The 21,396-nt window shown below is 32.2% G+C and overlaps 1 protein-coding gene across 1 annotated transcript in view; it reads left to right on the top strand.

Moving 5' to 3' along the window:
• Nucleotides 1-3,049: 3,049 nt before the first annotated feature.
• The window catches only part of LOC123694127 (adenylate cyclase type 2), a 171,834-nt gene continuing 153,487 nt past the window's right edge, over nt 3,050-21,396 (top strand). Inside the window, exon 1 of the mRNA XM_045639440.1 lies at nt 3,050-3,370. Coding sequence (XP_045495396.1) covers nt 3,331-3,370 — 40 coding nt within the window. The 5' untranslated portion in view covers nt 3,050-3,330. The remainder of the gene's footprint in view (nt 3,371-21,396) is intronic.

Below are 21,396 nucleotides of genomic sequence, written 5' to 3'. Positions count from 1 at the left end.
GTGTACAACACCTAACAGTTCATTTGACCTACTTTGTGCCTTCTTAGGAAAAGGTAATTTGCTAAGCTTCCCCTTAACACAAGCTTCACATTGACTGAACTGTGATTTATCATAAGTAATACCACTAGCCATACCTTTCATTAACAAATGCATACTCCTCATATTGAGATGTCCTAGTCTCCTGTGCCATGTCTCCTGCGTAACAGAGTTAGCAGCCGCCTGGAAACTCAGCTCAGTTTCTTTCTTACAGCTCTCAGATGCTTTCTTCTGCACTAAATCTTGAGCTTCTGTATTTACCTTGGTAGTCGCAGATTCTACACTATTCCCTGAAAACATAGAACAGCCACCACATCCTACCACACACAGATCACGCTCTCTAACAGATTCTGCAGTTTCTAATTGATAAACACCATTTTTATGTACAGCTGTAGCTGCTAGCTTTTTACCATAGAATATATTACAACATTTTTCATTAAAAATAACTCTAAAACCCTTCCTAGTTAACGCACTGACTGACAACAAGTTTGTAGCTAAATTCGGTACATGATAAACTTCACTGATTGTTTTGATGCCTAATTTCAAATTTACTTTTACATCACCACGACCAGCAGTAAATAATTTTTCACCATTAGCCACCTTGACTTCAGACACATAACCAGGAACAAAGTTATTTAGTATATTCTTGTCATGACACATATGACTACTCGCACCAGAGTCTATTAACCATATATCATTCTGCACACAAGCTGATAATGCTGTCAATAGTAACTGGTTTGTTGAGCTCTCCGCCTTAACTGGTTTCACAGATTTACAGTTCCTCGAGAAGTGACCAAGCTTCTTGCACTTAAAGCATTTGATTTTCTTACGTGCCGCCACCAACGCTGTTGAACTCGTGTCACCTTTTTCATCACGTCGTTGCTTCTCCTGCATGAGCTTCGCTTTGACCACTTCACTCGACAACTTGATATTAGAATTTTCAAGTGCCATTATGAGTGGATCAAAGTCTTGAGACAAGCCACTCAGTAAGAGAACTGCAACGAAATCGTCTTCCAGAGGTGAACCAATATCGTTCAGCTGTTGACTTAGGTCGCTAATCTTCGCAACGTAAGCTTCCATGCTTTCACATTCGCATAATTTTGTTGCAAACAAAAGACGAAGCAAACTCAGTCTCCTTGACAACCCCTTGTCTTCGTACGCCTTTTGCAAATTAATCCATGCATCCCGCGCCGTCTCTGCGTTCCTCACATGCGTAAAAACCGAGGGCTTTACTGACAAACAGATCTTAGCAAGAGCTTTCTGAGATCTCTTCATATGAGCCGCATCTTTGACATCTTCAGTTTTATCTTCCGAAACGACGTCCCATAAGTCCTCGTGAATGAGTAGCATTTTCAGTTGGAACTTCCAATTACTGTAGTTTTCTATGCCGCTCAACTTCTCCACAGGAGCTAAAGTCGAAACCGATGTCGATGTCGCCATTTTTACATGTATGGACGGGCGTTTTAGTTTATTTATAAAATTACTTTTATTCTGCCAAAACTCAAAAATAATTATATACAGAGCAAAGATAACGTCCTGGGCCCATAACCTGATGGGTTTTGGGCAGGAAAAAGCAAAGATTGTTAAATAAACTTAAGATTCTTTATTAGACGATGCGCGTAGTACGAAGGGTAAAGACGGAAGAGAGAAATTATAAGATGACACATAGGTATTTGACATACACATTTGTTTATACAAACTCTTTTCACCAACAAGCTATTCATTGAACTCGAGCAAACCTAACCTCAATTTTAGTGACGTTACATGCTCAATATCTCTGCTATCCCATAGAACAGATCTTTAATTGTTATATTTATAGAATCTGTATATTTTTATCTATTTAACCCCACATAAATCATCAGTGTAACGATCAGGCCCAAAGTCCTATGGGAGTTCGCCATTCTCCTTTCATGCAAATTGGTTCAGTAGTTTAGGCGTAATTGAGTTATGAGTAACAGACAGACAGACAGAGTTACTTTCGCATTTATAATAGAAAGAAAGAAAGAAAGAAAGAAAATACATTTATTTGTACCGATGCACATTAATAATATTAGTAGTATGGATACAAAAGAATGAGATTAGTCATGGGTAATCTTTGAGTCATCAATTTTATATGTTAACACTTAACATCTAAAATAATGATAAAATTACAATAATTGCTGGAAAAACTTGTTTAATTCTGGGTAGGGCTGTATTACTAATAAAATAAAATGGTGCTATTTTGTTCATAATTACAATAAATTTGTACCGAAATCTGACAGAATATAGTTACAGTCGACATTCCAGTTTTTTTGGTTTCATAATATGTATTATTTTATTTGAGATCATATAACTATTTACCCAGGACAAGAAAAATTACTGAATTGAAATAAAGGTAAGTAACTACCTTTTTAATTTTTATTGCTCTACATTTTTTGCGAAATGGACTATTAGAGTACTAAATAGAAGTAATAGGCCACCTGTTGATTGTAAAAATACATTCGGTACTGGATACTTAGAGCCTTTATAATCTAGAAATGGACTAAGTTTATAGAAGCTAATTATAATATTGTGTAAAATAAGTTTTAAATAGCAACAAATGCAACAAATATAAATACAAATACAAATGTTTCAGAAACAATGACTATTTTCTATTACCCATTTACCTACTATCTCTACATTTACCAAGTTTTAATAATGAATCTATCCGGAATTATAAATATGTAATAGATTACATCAGCAAGATTATTGTACTAGAAGATTGTGATTATCTTGATTTTTAAAGGAGGAAACTGTTCATAGAGTTTTTTAATACGACTAAATAACGCTAAGTATAGAGCGGTTAGAACTTGGGCGTCACATAAAGTAAAGAAATGATTTAACAATTCAAATTAGTGGTATGTAATTAACATGCAAAAAATATAAACAAAGCACGAATACAAAATACACACGTAAATATAACTCATTTTCATTACGTCCATCAAAAATAGAACAGTGTAAAATTGTTCCTCGTGCCGCCGAGACGTGTGCGGGAAAAATATAGAGTATAATTTGGCGCGAAAGTACGATATCGTTCGAAAACCGAGTTACTAGTTACAATAATTAACAATAAAGTTTTACATTACATAGTTTTATATTAATTATTATGATGTGGTTTTTAAAGCTATTTTAATTTAATTAATTATTTGATTCAAAATTGTATACCTGTTCAGTGAAGTGATGCGTTTCCAAGGCCAATTTAGAGGCAATTGAAAGTGGGTGACATAATATAAAAATAACTCTGTTTTGGATGTACAGTTTCAGTTTCGTACAATTATGGCTGACATTGAAAACAGTATAGAAAAAGATGTGCAAGGTTTGTCTTAATTTTTAGGACGAGTTAAATAATTTTCAAGTGCCTAGGTTAAGTGGGTTGTCTTGTATTAAGTGGTAGGCACTTAATTATTGTACAATCATCAATCAACAGTCACGTGCTCGCATAGTGGGAATAAATTATTAATCATAATTTTATCAAATTAACTTCAATTCATAGATAAGTAACTATGTGATATTGTACTATTATGAACTGAACTGTTAACAGTTTCCTCGTCTATTATAGTGTTAAAAAATAATATCGTGTTCTTCTAAATCCATGAACTTACATAATCTATAAAATTTGACAAATATTATTTTTTATTTTGCTCATAATGAAGAGATTATATTCAAGTAATGCCCTTAAAGAAAAACAAAACTATAAATTTTACAATTTTAGTCTCTTAAATCTTTAATCTGAAACATGTAGATTGTAGAGTCTACTTATTAGAAAATCATTTTGGAGATGAGGATGACCTTTTTACCAACTAGATGAATCTGCGGTTAAAACTTGCTACATATTATTAATAATAATCTGTAATAAACTACAAAATCAGTCAAGTGTGAAAATTAAACCCACGTTCAGAAATTTTCTAAGCTTACTGAGGATTTATTAGAAACATCTGTTATGTGAATACATTATGGATTTTCACAATATAATAATATGTAAATAGCCATGCGTAATATGATACATAAAATATCGTAGACTTTATTTTTATTAAGGTATGAGTTAAAAATATATTCTAATTTAGTCAGTCTCAATTAAATATCCATAAAATACTGGGTTTATAACATTAGTAGTTCCCTTTACAGCAACCTTCAAAAGTGCAGGGTTCTTATTCATAAACGACGTTTAAAAAAAAAATAAAACTGTCAATTTTGTGGTTTCCCGCGTAAAGGTAAACCTTGACGTTATTTTATGACTTGTATGATACCTGTGATATTTTGATATTAATTCTTGTGGTCATCTTGTGGTAGGTATTTTGTTGAACCTAAATGTTTATTATTTATATAAATTTGTTTATTATTTGTCTAGCTCTACAATCTACATACCTAGCTATTTTGTATTAGAACTTATTACTTTAAAATATAACGCGAATAGGTAAAATTGTTATATTTCAATGTGATAATCTGTATTCATAATATACATATTATATATATTGGAATAGGTTTAAAATTATGAAATGGTCCCATATAAAGTTACTAACCAATGTAAAAAGCCAAATTCCCAAAAATTTCAACTAATTTTCGGTTCATAGTTACTAATTTCCACTATTTTTTTTAATTTGCCGCCTTTTTTGTTGCACAGATAATATAATATGACGCACGTTTTTTTTTAAATGTCAAACTATGTAAATTGATCAATACCGAGAAATTAAGTTATTAGTGTTCATCGAGTTGCTTGGAATTTCCTATACCGCAAGAAATTATACAGAATCCATTGGAACGTAAAAACGTTTGGTTTTATTGCATACGTGAATAAATATCGGCCTCGAACTTGATTGAGATGGATGTGATATGCTAAGAATAGATTAGCGGGTAATTATACATCCTGTGAATGTAAAATTGATTTATTAAAACTGTTATTAGCATAATGTTTTAAATTTTTGTATTAATGTACATTGCATTGTTATTAGCATAATGTTTAAAATTTTTGTATTAATGTACATCACAGTAAAGCCCAGGGTTTACTGTGATTTCTCAATTTTTCAATTTTCAATTGTGGAAATAATACTGCTTTAAGATATTATGGTAATTGAGTATTTGAATAAAAAAAAATATTGATTTTTTTATGTATTTTAAAACCTTATTATTAATAATATTGATATTTAATGCAAAAAACTCCAAAAAAATTTTTTTCAATTCATTATAAGCAATGAAAAATTGATGAAATTTAAATTAAAATCACGTGACTATAAACGCGCCATGACTGGTCACCATAGATGTGACGTCAAAATGTTTTAGTTGTATACGTTTTTCTATCAACTGCAATGTGTGAAAACTAACATTATGACGTCACACGCGTCCGGGTGACGCTTCGGGAGTTGTCGGTGTGTTTTCGGTACTGGATTCAAAGACTAATTTTTATTTTGAAATAACTTTTGTATTATTGCAAAAAAAAAATAATTAGAAATATAGTTTTGTTATAAAACTAATATATAATCTTTCCATTTAGCACAAAAAATTTTTTTATTCAAATACTCAATTCCCCTGATCTTTGTTCGATTGCCTTTTATTTTATTTATAATTTTAATATTATAAAATAGTCCGTAAAACTGCTATTATATTCACATTAGGTTATACGCGCAACATAAAGTCTTAGGAATCTAAATTCATTTTAAATTAATTATAGGTCGCAATGGATAAAATTAAAAAAAAAAAATCTTGGAAAATTAATTATTTTTTACAAATTTATGGTATTAGTCAATCCTCAAGGTTGAATAAAGATTAGTATCTAGGTACTTCCCCTATTTCTCTCGTAAAAAATTTTCTAAAAAATAAGATAAGATTCTCCCTAAAGATTTGGGATTGGCCATTAATCTTCTATTAGCTTTCAATTTCGTCTTATCTAAATAAATCAGTTCACGAAGGAATTAATTAAATTGAGTTATTCTTTCTTTTAAACATTTTTGCTTATAAGTATTACGTTACTGTAGCAACGTTAAGCTCGATTACCTATACCTACAACATTGTTTCTTTTAAAACCTCCATTTGCTATTGATTTGTTTTCCCTGTTCATATATGGTTTAATTTTTTGTACTTGCCTTCAATAATCGTTTTAGAGAGATGATGGTACTAATAGAGCGAGAGTTTGTTTGTTTGTCTGAACGAATACTGGAAAAATAAAACTTTTTCGAATTGAAAAATAATTTATCGTAAACATACACAAACATATAGTTAACATTTATCGAGACAATGGCAAAGGATAATGTTGTAACTTCAAGCTGTGACCAAAGGTAGCGGAGTGAAAAAATTGAAATATTAGAAAAAAATATTTCTTTTGAGAGCAGACAAAGTTGCGTGGCTTAGTTAAATATAGAATTATTTAAGGAGGATAAACTTTTAAGTTCCTATCCTAAAAATATTCTAAATCAAAACCTAAATGTTAGTTGAGACTCTGGCATTGTTTACAGCAGACTTCGGCATCTTCATTCCTTAGGAGTTCAATCTTTGTTCTATATAAATAGTTACGAGTAGCTCCGAATTCAGGCACTAAGTTTTCGAGTATATAGACTATAGAGTACTAGTTGTTTTCATATGAATCTCTATAGCCCCCTAATTCCTAGCACAATAATCAAATGAAATAATCGCTCCGATGCGACGTTAAGGAGAGACGAACAAACAAGTATACTTTTATATTTAGAACACAGAAAAGGTGTGCACTGTGCAGGTGTGCAACTTGCAAAAATCTATACTTAGTAACAATCCAACTCTATCGTATTAGTATATTCCTAACATACTACTTGTACGGTTTACGTATTACATCGAAAGTGGACTGTATTTAGGTCGCTATAAATGCTGCTAATGATGATATTATGATAAAGGACAACTGGGAACACTTTAATGGCTGCTAATAATTATATATGTGATTTACGCGGATTCGAGCGGATAGAGCACTCGGGCGCTGCTAAGGGTGAACTGCGCTTTCCGGCCGGCTCGGCCGTCGCACGATAATACTGCTGAGGCAGCTTGACCTCATTTACGTTATTGCTCAATTATTGTAATATGTAATGTAACTATGGATAATAAGTAATTTAAAATAAAATATTTGTTCGCTGCTCGAACACTACTAATACTGGTGTACTACTGGTACTTTCCCATTCTACATTTTTATAGGACATTTTGTTGTCTTATCCACTTTAATAGTATATTTAGTAATAATATTATTATACTTCAGTGTTTTTATTGTGTAGAATGTATTCGAAATTGTGTATACAAATATAATATGGCTTGAAATAACAGGATGCTTTTTGTTCGCGTTCCTCGCTCGCGGGCTAACGCGGCTTGGAAATAAACATAACGTAATACGTAATTAGGGATTTTTTCCACATACCTATTGAAAATGGTGAAATTGTAATGTAGAGTTAAATTTTAGCTTTTGGCTGAAGCTTTAGTGGGCCATGAATTTTCCTTCAGTCTGGCATCAGTTTATTTACCTAAATCTTTGTCAATATTTTTCATGCTATTAATTATCATTGCTTTAATTTTTTTTAAACATAATAATTATTTGTATTTAAATAAATAATTTATTTTATCATGTTTGATCATTATAAATCTCTGATAAGAAAATTCATGTTAAAATTTTCTGTCTGATTTTGTATATAATTCCGCGTAGCAGTAATTCTGTTACTAAATAACCTTAATTAGGCCTCATATCTCTTTTGATAATTAGGGCGAAATAGGGCGTTATTATGAGCTAATAAATTCAAACAGGGTGGCCATATTTCATAATTTCCTACTTCCTAGTAGTAAATAATAATGACTTCAATTCAGAAAACGAGTGAGAAACTTTACCTTTAAGCTGAAATTAGCAATTTATAACAATATTAATATATAAGTAAGTAATAATATATTATTAATAATATACTACTATTACTTTTTTAATAATAGAACTATATTATTAAAATACTATACGTAGTAAATAAAGGTTGTTTGGGAAATTCCTATAGATTATCGATTAAATTAACCAGGGGCTTTCCCATGACGTCTTTAAGTACTTATTCTATTGTAGGAAAAATACAGGTTGTCTAGCATTACCAATTTCTCGTACATAGTACATAGCATAAAATAAAGTCGCTATTTTGTTTGTTTGTCGGTATGCTTAGATCTTTAAAATTACGCAACAGATTTTGATGGGGTTTTTTTTATAGATGATATAGTGGTTCTCGACGAAGGTTTATTTTTTAGTTTTAGACGGACGAAGCCGCGACTGGAAAGCTAGTTATCTAGTATATCGACATTTTCAACAGGAATAAGTCTTCATAGCATTCATTAGACATATTTTGTCTCCGCAAGAACACTAGGATCTCCCGATTGCTCGATCATTCGATGCTCTAACTCGATTATCGCTCTAGTGGTTTGAGTATCGAATAATTGAGTTACTTACCCGCATATATCAGTGTATAAATCTACAGGTCTGTTGGTTGTTTGATACACATTGTCTGTCGCTTAATTGAACAGATTTTCTACATATATCTTATAATACAATTCCTGAAATGATCCTTCAGGACATTACCCGGGTAAGTCAAATAGACAGGTTGATGACTCTACCCTTATCTGTGAAACATCGCCTTGTGTCCACAAACTAATAATGAACATAATGAAAATAGTAATATAACGAAAAATCGTATAGTTCCTGTATCGTCACTAACATCTTCTTCTTCTTCGTGAATTCATCGCGATCGAAGTGCTTTGAAGAGCCCGGCCGTAAAGTAGAACATCAAAGAACATGTGGATATACAACACGTTTCAGAAGCTTGTGTAATAATAAACTTCCCGCGGGTACTATTTAAAAACTGATGAACTTGACTTTGCACTTATGATTAAACTAGCTGTGACCTGCGGTTTTACCCGCAGTGCTCCACTCCTATTGGTCTTAGCGTGATGATATATAGCCTATCACCTACCTCGATAAATGAGCTACACCGAAAGAATTTATCAAATCGGACCGGTAGTTCCTGAGATTAGCGCGTTCAAACAAACTAACTCTTCAGCTTCAGCTAGTATAGATTATTTACGTCTGATGCTCTGAACCGGTTTGAACCAGTTACGCGTCAAATTTACGCCCGAATACTCAAATGCTAATTAATTTTATGATGTATATAAACACTGTATTTCAATTTTCATGGAGATTGTCAAGATAAGATTTTGAAATCTACAGGTAGTAGACGAGTTTAGATATTACTCTACATTCTCAATGGAATCTGGAAGGTCCATCAAAAAGAAGTGGAAAAATATAATTTGATCAAGGATCAATAATTAACAAAAAATGTATTAATTTCGTTTGAAAAACAAAAGATACAGAAAATATATAAAAAGGACTCTTGAATGCATTATACATCAATGTTTTTTAAAATGTATTGTAAAAAAAATTGAAGTTGTACGACTAAATAGTTCCTCAATGTTGTTATTATGTAGGGTGGTGGCACCAATTATCGGCCATGTCAACTTTTTTTTAACTTTGACTGGATGTAATTTTTACATTAATAGCTTTTTCTTTCTTACAGTGCCTTTTTTGGGTAGATAGATAATGAAACTCCATTACTACATTTGCAAAATTACGAATCCATTGTTACTTTATTAAATATAGAATTTTTATTTCGAATATGCCGATTTCCCTCAATATCGGCCACTAACACCAAGCTAACACCCCAATATCTGCCGTCTTTGGCCCTTATATCGGCATACCTTTTCTAAGGTGAAGTTAGATCAATAAAACTTAAAACTGGTAACATTTTTTATTATCAATTGAGATACAAATCATTTTTTTAAGTTGCCTATCATGATTGGTCTTTTCGTTACATTATCTTAAAAATTAAAATTAGTTATGTACCTAGTTCAGTATTCTTAAGACAAATAAAGATATGGGATTAAATGAGATTTGTGTCCATCAACTAGAAAAAGAATTGGTTTGGAAATGTTATCAGAAATCACCCATCCATCTTCTGATGCTTCTGGAGCCTTAATAAGAATTGAATCTGTTTTTAAAAATAAGGAATACCACTTTTTCCCTGATTTTCCATTTTAAACGGATTGGTTCGTTTATCTTCTTTTATAATATTTTAACGCAATTGCAGTTTTCCTAGATCACGTTGCTACGATGGCCATCTGTATAAACCATTGAAAAATTTCTTCTCTTTCATTTTGGTTTAAGATTGTATTTCTACAAACTGTGCAATCTGTGTCTATTCTTCCATGAAGTCTATCTTGTAAAGGGGTCCTCAAAATGTCGTACTATTGCTGATGCTTCTCTGATGCTCATATTTTGATGGCATTCACTGCCTCTATTGTGTTACTACGGTCAACAAAAAGGAAACGTTTGCAATAGCCAACGTTTTCCTTTTTGTTGATCTTTTAGGAGTTTTGATTGAGCTGGCATGATTTTGGAATAGGTCAACAAAAATTAAAATACTTACATCTTGTATCACCTCCCTAGTAGAAAAGGTTTTACTAAGGTGGCCGTTATTACGCATCGATTCGCTATATATCGGCCATAGCTAATAAAAATCGTTTTTAGGCGGCCGACTTTAGGATCTAGTGATCAAACGGAGCTGTTGTTTCATTTCTAACCTTATTAATGCTACTGCTGACATTTAAAATAGCTAAACATGTTATTTAAAGTTTTCATGCATTACCCCAATATCGACCACCCGGCCGATATTGAGATTTATCAATAAATATAGATCCCTAATCTCGGCCCCGCAATTATTTTATTAAAAAGACAAGAAATGTAAAAACGCATTTTATCTTATCGAAAATTTGACTGCTTTTCTTTAAGAACACATAAAATTAAATACTATAGGTTTGTTTAATTCCATTAAAATACTTATCCACGTAAAGCGTCGACTCAGGGATTTGACTCCGCAATGTCGCCAAACCACACACGTACGTACCTTCGCGTGCTCTATGGCCAACTGAATGTTCCACAGTTGAGGTACCCTCACCCAAATTTGGGAGGTTTTGCGTATGTATATAGAGTAACTTTTTGCATAAAAACTTTTATGATTTAAGATCGATTTTTATAGTTATATTCAATTTTCTCGAAAAGGCCGATATTAGGAGCAGGCCGATAATAGGAGACTCCACCCTACTTTGATTTTATCTAATTGCATATTTTAATACGTTCATTTGTATCTTGGTAAGCAATTATAACAAAATGTAAGTTCTAAAAAACTCTACACTGTAGAATAGCTTTCACTGTTGGAGCGTCTTCCTCCATCAATATTTTTATTGTTCACCAAGCTGTCTCCAGGGACAAACGACATGAAACTAATTGGCTACGTGAACGTTTTAATGAACTAAAAAAATACATTGTTGCTGCTATATTTCACTTATTATATTTTGAAAGTGAAGTTTTCGTCTGTAGCCATTCTGTAGTATTTTTATCGTCTCTTTTCACGCGAATGGTAAGGAAGATAATATTATGCTTATGTGATAAAAATATCACATATACATATAAGTCTGTGATATTTTTATCTGCACTGCTTAAGACATTGCACTGGATACTTTAAATATTTTTATTACTTATTCTATTATTCATTTTTAATTATTAAATAAGTGCTATAGTATTTACGCCGATCTTCTTTGTGAATGGATGTTATACATTAATAGTTTTTCACGCATTGAAGTCTGAGCTAGTCATGCCTTGCAATTTAGTTGAATTATAGTATAAGAAGGTGAAGAAAGGATATCTATTAGTACGGCTTTATGGGATATAATCAAATATTTATTTGTTTATTGGATATTATAAGAGTACAATACATTATTGGTTGATCGATTAATTGATTGATAGTTTCCTTTATGTTATTTATTTTAAAGAGATTCCAGAGACTATTGTTGTTATTGTATTATGTATTGGAGTTTTTCGTATATTTTATCAATTGCTCTCCCGGCCTGTATAGAAATTCTTCATATATTTAACAGTTTTTTCTTAATACATGGTTAGTGTTTCTAACACGACTATAGTATAAACTTATATCTAGGATTAGAATTAACAACGTTAAAAATAACACGATATATTTTTAATTGTTGTTGCCCAATTATTGTAGCGAATACTGAGTTCAATGCTCTGAAAATGTAACTCCCTCGAACATTCAAATGAATGAGCTGTGTTAACTAACTATACTTGCTTCTACCTAAACAATTTGGTATTTATATACCAAAACCGAATAATGTAATATTATACGTTGTATATATATTATATAACGTATAAATAGAACTTCTGATTTCAATAGAATCTGGGTTGGTTTAGTTATCATATGGTTGATAATAATCTTTCAGATTTGTGGTGGTTTTCTTAGCGATGAGTGAAACAAATATTACTAATGTGCATCGGTACAAATAAATTTATTTTCTATCTTTCTTTCTTTCTTTCTAATATTAAACACTAGGTTTCCGCCCGCGGCTTCGCCCGCGCAGTCAAAGAAAAACCGCATAGTTATGCGCATAGTTCCCGTTCCCGAGGGATTTCCGAAATTGCGTCATTTTCCCTGGATAAAAAGAAGCCCATGTCCTTTCTCGGGTACCTATCAAAATATCTGCATACTAAATTTCATGAAAATTGGTTCAGTAGTTTAGGCGTGATTGAGTAACAGACAGACAGACTTTCGCATTTATAATATTAGTATGGATATAGACGAATCATTAGTTTTAAAATATAAGCTTCCATTTATCGCGGTCAGTTACAAAGAACGCTTCTGCTTTGAAATATCGAAGCTTTTTATCATATTTTCCCCAGAATATCATCAGAAAATGTCAGTAAAAACATCGTCACTTTTACGACAAAAATATTATTTATGATAAAAAAATGTTCAATTAAAAATGTGTCAACTTGCGTCCAACAGTCGTCTAAATAATGAAATATGACGGTTTTAAAATAGCGCAAGCATTTATTTTTGTACATGAATGCATTTTCAGAACAGTTGCATGTAATACAGTGCAACGAAAATACAGTACAATTTAAATTTATGTGTTGTTTTGGTCAATATCAGCTCTGAAAGAGCTCTTATTCAAATAACTTATGTTGAAAGGAATAAAATATTTAATAAATGGCGTCTTTTTGTAGTTTATTGCTGTATTTTGCTATTATCTGTAAATCTGCAAATATATTCTAATAAATTTGATTTGGTGCAAGATTAAAACGTAGAAATATATTGTTCTTCATTAAATTAAAACGAGTGTTAAAGACATAGGTACAACAAAATGTAATTTTATAAAATTTGATCTTTATTTAATACTTATATTATTAGTGAAAAGTAAAAGAAAAAAGCATAATGTTTCACGCACTGTTTGAATATTGCAATACTTAACAAAAATATGCTACTTTAAAGTTCATGACAATTCACACTTATAAGTAAATACAATACTTAAAATAACTTACAAGGTGGTTTTCCTCGAATTATTTCATTCATAAACGAAAAATCATAAACGAAATTCCTACCTTGAAATATTTTTTTTCTAAATTCTGTAAAACAATACATCAAAAACGGGCTCATTGCCAATATTAAATAAAACATTCTTATATTAGAATAACGTACTGACAATAGAATTTCGTATTTTGTTCAGAATATAACAATCGATATATTTATTGCTCAAAGCGTTTGAAAATAATAAATATTTCAACAACAATAAATAACTCGTACGCAACAAACTTTAGAACTGAAATAGCAAAGTTTTATGAGTTACCAAATTTTATATATTTTTTTTTTGGTTTTTTATGGCATTCAAATGCTTTATAAATATAAATTTATAAAGAATAGAAAAAATTCGATCACGAGGCGGGACTCGAACCCGCATCCTTCGCGCCATTGCGGGGCGGGGCGGCATTGGTTTAGACATCCGCCCCGGAATGGCGCGAAGGATGCGGATTCGAGTCCCGCCTCGTGATCGAATTTTTTCTATTCTTTATAAATTTATATTTACCAAATTTTGTTAAAAATTAGAACAGGAAAAAGAATAAACGCATCAATGTAAGCGGCTGAAGTTAATTTTAAATTAGGTTACGAAAGCCGTGAACCGTAAAATCCACATGTGACATTTTTCTTCTATCAAAATTCATCAAAATCTGATCAGTGAATCAGGCGTAAACAGACAGGCAAACGTGTTAATTTACCATTTATTTAAAAAATGTTTTCGTGTTTAGATTATTTTCGCCTCTACAATAGCAATTGTAAACAATAGGATATCAGATAGAATCTATCAAATGAGGTAAAAGATATGAAAGTTATTCCAGTAATCATATTACATCTATAATAATTTATTGAGCCAATAAAAATACAGCTTATGAGTTTTCGTACAACCTACTATAATTAGAGCGCTTTTACACAACTGTCATAAAGTACAGCTTATTATTTTGTTATCAGAGACATTATCGGAATAAGTTAACGTTGCTTTTATTGTTATATTAACATAACCAAACCAAAATACAATGACTGATACTTTATATAAATGGTTCATAAATTGTTTAGTTATATTTATAAGCTGCCCGCCCTGGCTCCGCCCAGATATAATATATTTAAGTTTTTAATAGTTATTTGTGTTTTTTTTAAGTCGTATTAATAGAGAATATACTGTTACTTTGCATAAAATTTAGGTCTCCACAAGATAAAGGTACCAACACATGCCTACTTAAATTAGCAAATATAATTAAGCAGGCCTCTTATTAGGGTTTAGGACTTCCTGTGCTGCCCAAGGGACGTTGGTAAATGTTCCATGTCGTAAAACTTTTTGCTTATGAGACAAGCTATTTTCCTCACATTGTTTGTTAAATGGTTTTAATTTTAGTACGTTCGTAACCGATTTTTAATTAAAGTCAGAGCACGAGGTTAAACACTGAAAATGTATAGAAATAAATAAAATTGAAATGTCTGTTTAGAATGCTCAATTCTATTGGTTTCGATATTGGATCGTCTCATAATACATGACATTTAACATTTAGAAATTGTTCTACGAAACATGTATTTGGTTTTCTCTAATAAATTTTGTCCAGTTCATCGTCAGATTTATCTTATTTGGTGGATAAGCTTTTTTGTCCAGTTTTATAAGAATATTTTATTCTAATAGTTTTAAATTTCATTGTTATATTTTTTACAAGCTGAAGGAATATGATAGAAATATAGAGCACCCACAGTCAACTAAAACAAGTATAATTTTCAAAGTGATTTAATAAAATCATCAATAATTTAGAAACCTCTGTAGACTAGACGACTAGACTAATCATAAACTAAAAAAGGTATGCTTCGAATTGCTAATCTTCCGTCATGTTGGGTAAAAAGATTGTTCTTCACCTTTACTTTATTTATTTATTTGAAAACTTCACAGCTTACAGTTTTATTGACTTAATCTACTTATATCTATGATAGAATACGCCAATTACTTACGTGTTTTACAATTATTATCGACTAGCTTCCGCCCGCGACTCCGTCCGCGCGGATGTCGGTCTTCGCGTGGATGGTTTATATTTTCTCCATTTTGAGTAACTCTGAAAATGATATCTTATAAATACATATCTATTGGACCCAAATACGGCTAGGCTTATAATAATATGCAACGTGTGTTCGCGGTTCTACGGAACAACGTCTATGGATAAAACTGAAAAATTAAGATTATTTTTTTTTCTACGTATTTTTTCAGGATAAAAAGTATCCTATTTTACGCCCAGGATAATAAGGTATAATTATACCAAGTTTCATCGAAATCGAACCGGTAGTTTTCACGTGATGTCTTCACATACAGACAGACAGACAGACAGACAGACAGACAGACAGACAAAAATTTTTTTAATCACATATTTGGGTTTGGTATCGATCCAGTAACACCCCCTGCTATTTATTTTTTTAATATTTTCAATGTACAGAATTGACCCTTCTACAGATTTATTATATGTATAGATTATATATTTAAACAGTAACTTATTAAAGAGTGGTGATTTGTGTGTGTGTGTGGGTGTATGTGTGCGTATGCATGATTAAAATGTGATAGGTACGTTTGATAATATTTTAATTACATTAATTTTAAAAGAATTGCGAGGAACACATTCTTAATACAATATTTTACACACATAACCACCACTGCATCAGATCAACGATTCCACTATAATCGATGCATAAAAAATCGTATTTACTCTTGAAAAAGTGCCAAAACGTCACGCTCGGAGACACAGCAGTTACAACCAAGACGATGTTACCGGCTTTAGGAATATCGTTTAATTTGACATTTTGGATCTTTGCCAATAAGATAATATTAATATTGGGCTTATAATGATTGTACATTTTGTTCTAAAGTGACATTATTTAACTCACTTTATGGGGGATTCAATTTAGATCGGATAGCGAACTAATTGGCTCAAATATTTTGTAGTAAATTGGGATGTTTTGTCTTGGTCTTGGAATTTGTAGGGATTCAAGATAAAAATGTAAATATGTTTTTTTTTTTAATTAGTCGGTTTCATTATGTTAGACTGCTCAGTTTTATATTTTCTTAGATTTATAAAGATTTTATAAAGATTGTATGCAACATGACTTGCAGTGTGCGTGGTAATATTAGGTAGATGAATGTCTGTGTATTGTGTTATCCTTAAATTTACCTCCTGTATGTACGTACCTACTGTGTTCCTAAGATAAACTTCGTTATTAAACTCTCTTCTAATTTTAATTTCATTAAATAAATGTAATAAATAATATATTATGTCGGATACTGGGTCTTTAATGATATTTATTCCAAATTTCATCCATAAAAGTATTGAGGTTTAGTCGTGCAGGCGTAACCGAAAGACCAACTTACACATTCATAATTTTAGTTTGTATAATAATAAGTATTGCTTTAACCTAATTCAAAGTTCTTATTAGATAAGAAATTTCATAAATAATTAACTTCTATTATAGCATTAAGCTTTCTGGTTTACGGCCATTGCGTGACAACAACTACTAAGTTTATTAGAACCAAATAAAATATTCGTTTGACCGAAATAAAAAGCTAATGATGTATTTATTTTCTTTAATTATTGTACTTTATACGCTTCTGTATTGTGAATTTATTATAATTGATATTAAGTCCTATCCTATACTACTAATATTATAATATGCGAAAGTTTGTGAGGATGTGTGTGTGTTTGTTACTCTTTCACGCAAATACTACTGAACCAATTACAATGGAATTTCGCACACATTTAGAGGGTAACCTGGATTAATAAATAGGATAGATTTTATCCCGGAAATCCCACGGGAACGGGAACTATGCGGGTTTTTCTTTGACTGCGCGGGCTAAGCCGCGGGTGGAAATCTAGTGCAAAATAAATAAAAGCTTAGGTACTTACCGCGCAGAAATGAGTGATTTTTAACAGAATTGTAATGCGATATTCCTGAACTATATTGTTCATCAACGTATCGAATACTTTACAGCGAGCCAGAAGAGAAAATGAGAAAAATCAAACACAATGAATGATTGAAAATGCTTTTATGCTTTGATAATAAATACATTAAATAAAAACAAGAATTAACAGAAATAGCAAAGGGCGGCCTTATCGCTAGGTAACGATCTCTACTAGGCAACCCTAACAATGAAATAAAAGACCACGTGCACACGTGTCAAAAGTGAAACTTCTTTGGCATGATTCAAAGATACCAAAATCGTCACCTTACTCCATGACGTGACGATATTGCCATAACGCGACCTCGAAATTTTACCTAAAGAAGTTTTATGTACCTTTTTCAAAAACTAAACAAGAAGAAGCTAAATAGATTCGTATTATGTGGTCTATATCCGATCATTGAACGAAAAACCGCGTGACCGGAGCAATTCAATTTGTGATACCACTTTAGGGGCTTACTGTAATTGTGATGTATGTTTGCGTTTTAATGTCTTTCAGTAATTACTTTGTGACTCATTACATTTTGTGAACTAGACCGCAATTGGTGATTAAGTTGATTTGATTCTTTGATTTGTACTGTAATGAAATACTTTTTGGATAAGACAAGTGAATTATTTTGCAGAGAAAGTTTGTTATATTTTTCTACATAAGAAATTCTTTAGAAGAAATTATCAACGTTACATAATTTTTAGATTAATAGTATACGTCTTGTGGTATGCTTAAGCGAACTATTTCCAGCATGAATACATATTACCAAAAAAAATATATCCAATACAAGCTGTGCCCCGCGGTTTTACCCGCAGTGCTCCGCTCGTGTTGGTTTTAACGTGATGATATTTAAACCGCCTTCTCCGATAAATGGGCTATCCAACACCGAAATAATTTTTTAAATCGGACCAGTAGTTCTTGAGATTAGCGCGTTCAAACAAACAAGCTTTATAATATTAGTATATGTAGATTAGGTAAAGGCACAGAATAATAACTAGTAGCTAGCTAGTAAAGGTAAGAATATTTTTCTAATTTGATTGACGCAAGCAAGATTTTTCCAATTAAAAGTAATCACAAGGAAATCTAAATCAATATCTATTCTACGAACGTTAAAATTATAATTAACTAGCTTTCCGCCCGCGGCTTCGCCCGCGTTTTCATAGAAAACCCCACATAGTTCCCTTTCCCGTGGGATTTCCGGGATAAAACCCATCCTATCTCTCAAGTTGGATCAAACTGCACATGGTGTGTGAATTTTATTATAATCGGTTAAGTGGTTTAGGAGTCCATTGAGGACAAACATTGTGACACGAGATTTATATTTATTAATTTTAGATATTTTGTAACCTTGACTTGCAAAATGACGTATTTTATCCACAGATTTTCCATCACAAAAATATTCCATGCATCATCTCAATGATGCCAGATCAAATGTATTAAATATGAAATCCGAAATAGCATAAATTATTTTATAATATTCCCGTTTCGTTAACTGGTGACAACGAGCAAACGACCGGGCTCAGTGGCGTGCCATGACTGAGGCCTATGTCCAGCAGTAGACGAGTGTAGGCTCACAATGATGATGATGATGATGAAAAATGGGTTTAAATCAGAACACAGGAAATTTTTTAAGTTATTGCATAGCTTCTATCGCGGGCCTTGAGCGCGGGGACCGAATCGAGAAATTCTGTAACGAAAAAACCTCACGCCCCCCACTCCAAACTCAAACATTCATTTATTCAATTAGACTACTATTTAGTAGCACTTTCGAATCGTCATTACATAGGTAAGTATTTTTAACATTTACCACCGATTCGGAAAGCAGTATCTATGGAGAAGAATCGGCAAGAAACTCCATAGTTGCTCTTTTAAAATCATGTCAATATTTCATAATATACAGTAAATTATATCTAACTACATATTATATCATAATATGCCAAAGAACTGTCCTGAGGTTTTTACGCGACAACCCTCCATGGATTTTTATCGTCCATATATTCCTGAATACTGTAGTACGCTCTCTGAACTAGTACATTTTTTATATAAGTTTTAAATTTAGAACTACTAAACTCTTTAATATTATGAGGAATTCTATTGTAAAAGCGTATACCTTGACCCATAAATGAATTTTTAACTTTAGCTAATCGGAAAAATGGTATTTCAATTCTATTCCTGTTCCTTGTGCCATAATCGTGTCTATCTCCTACTCTTGTGTGTAAGTCGGAGCTTTTGTGTACATGCAAAATATTATTAAATATATACTGTGATGGTACAGTAAGGATACCAGTATTCTTAAAATGATCTCTTAGTGAGTCCCGAGCACGTAAATTATATATAGAGCGAATGGCTCTTTTCTGTAAGATAAATATAGTTTCTATATCTGCAGCCCTGCCCCACAGTAGAATTCCATAGGACATAATGCTATGAAAGTAGCTGAAATAAACCAATCTAGCCGTATCTTCATCGGTGAGATGCCTTATTTTTCGGACTGCATATGCAGCTGAACTGAGCTTACCTGCAGCGGTGTTGACATGGGCTCCCCACTGTAGTTTCTCGTCCAATGTAAACCCTAGAAATACAGTAGACTCAGTAGGATGCAATACCTCCCCGTTCAAGGTAATATCTCTGTTCAACTTTTTTACGTTAGGAAGTAAAAATTCAACACAAGTGGTTTTTTTGGCATTTAATAATAAATTATTGGCAGTAAACCATTCAGATATGTGTAGAAGAGCACTGTTCACTTCGTCAACATTTGGGTCATGCCTATCCACATTAAAAATTAATGAGGTATCATCTGCAAACAAAACTATTTCACACCTATCCTGCAAATAATAGGGAAGATCATTGATATATACCAAGAACAAGAAGGGACCTAAAATTGACCCTTGTGGAACACCAATGTTAATTGACGCACCGCTAGAACGTTCTCCATCAACAACTACAGTCTCCGACGGGACTCCGACGGGACTCCGACGGGCTCGGAGGTGTGGCTTGAAGGCATGCTATGCAATAGCTTTACCGCGGCAGTCCCCGAGTGCCACACGTCTTTTTATTTTGTTTTTCGTCAATTTTCAATTGACTAGAGTTTTTTTTACTAATGTTGTAAACATTTTTCTAGGTATGATCGATATATACGTAAACAAATCTATTCAAAATATATTAGGATATACTAAACTTCAATAATAAGTTGTACGTATCTAATACGCACATATAGGTACTTCTCATACGTCAGTAAAATCCACATAAATAATAATATAATACTAATCAAGATGATTTACGCGATAATTAAGACACTCATTACCCACTTTTCACTAACTGACATTTTAATAGATCATGCCAAAGTAATTTCGCTGCTTCATGTCAAAATTTCACAAAATTGCCTCATTATTTTGATGCCGCTTCAATATATTGCTGTCCAAGATCCTATATGAAAGACTTTATTTACTACGAAAATTAGTTCGGGATAATGAATTGAAAAAGCCAAAAGGGATGATTATTTGGGAATATTTTTTGGACAATATCTCGCCTGCTCGCAAAGATGTTCAATATGGAGATCGTAGAAGGTACCTGTTGATTCTTCTTTTGAAATTCCTATGAAATTCTGTTAGAACAAACTTAATGCATTTTAGGTGAAAATCGAAGTCTGCTATGATAATTATGTTGTTACCACCTTGAAGAAGATTTTCACTAAGACTGCTCCTAAGAAGATTAAACAATGCATAGAGTTGTGCACAAAATCACGACAACCAGTAGGTTTCATCTTTCATCTGAAAAAGCTGAAAAGTCCGATATAGCAGGCAAATAACAGAAAATAGCGGTATATGCATAAAAAAATGTCATTAAAAAGCACAACTCTGCCTAGTTATGGGTAAGACTATTTTTATCTGTAAATCCAGACTACTTATTTCTCGGGTCACCCGCACGAAGCCAGGACAATCATCTAGTATAAAGATGCA

Source organism: Colias croceus, chromosome 9 (assembly GCF_905220415.1).
Source record: "Colias croceus chromosome 9, ilColCroc2.1".
Taxonomy (NCBI): Eukaryota; Metazoa; Arthropoda; class Insecta; order Lepidoptera; family Pieridae; genus Colias; species Colias croceus.
Note: the sequence above shows the minus strand (reverse complement) of the source record. Positions and strands in the feature narration are given on the sequence as shown.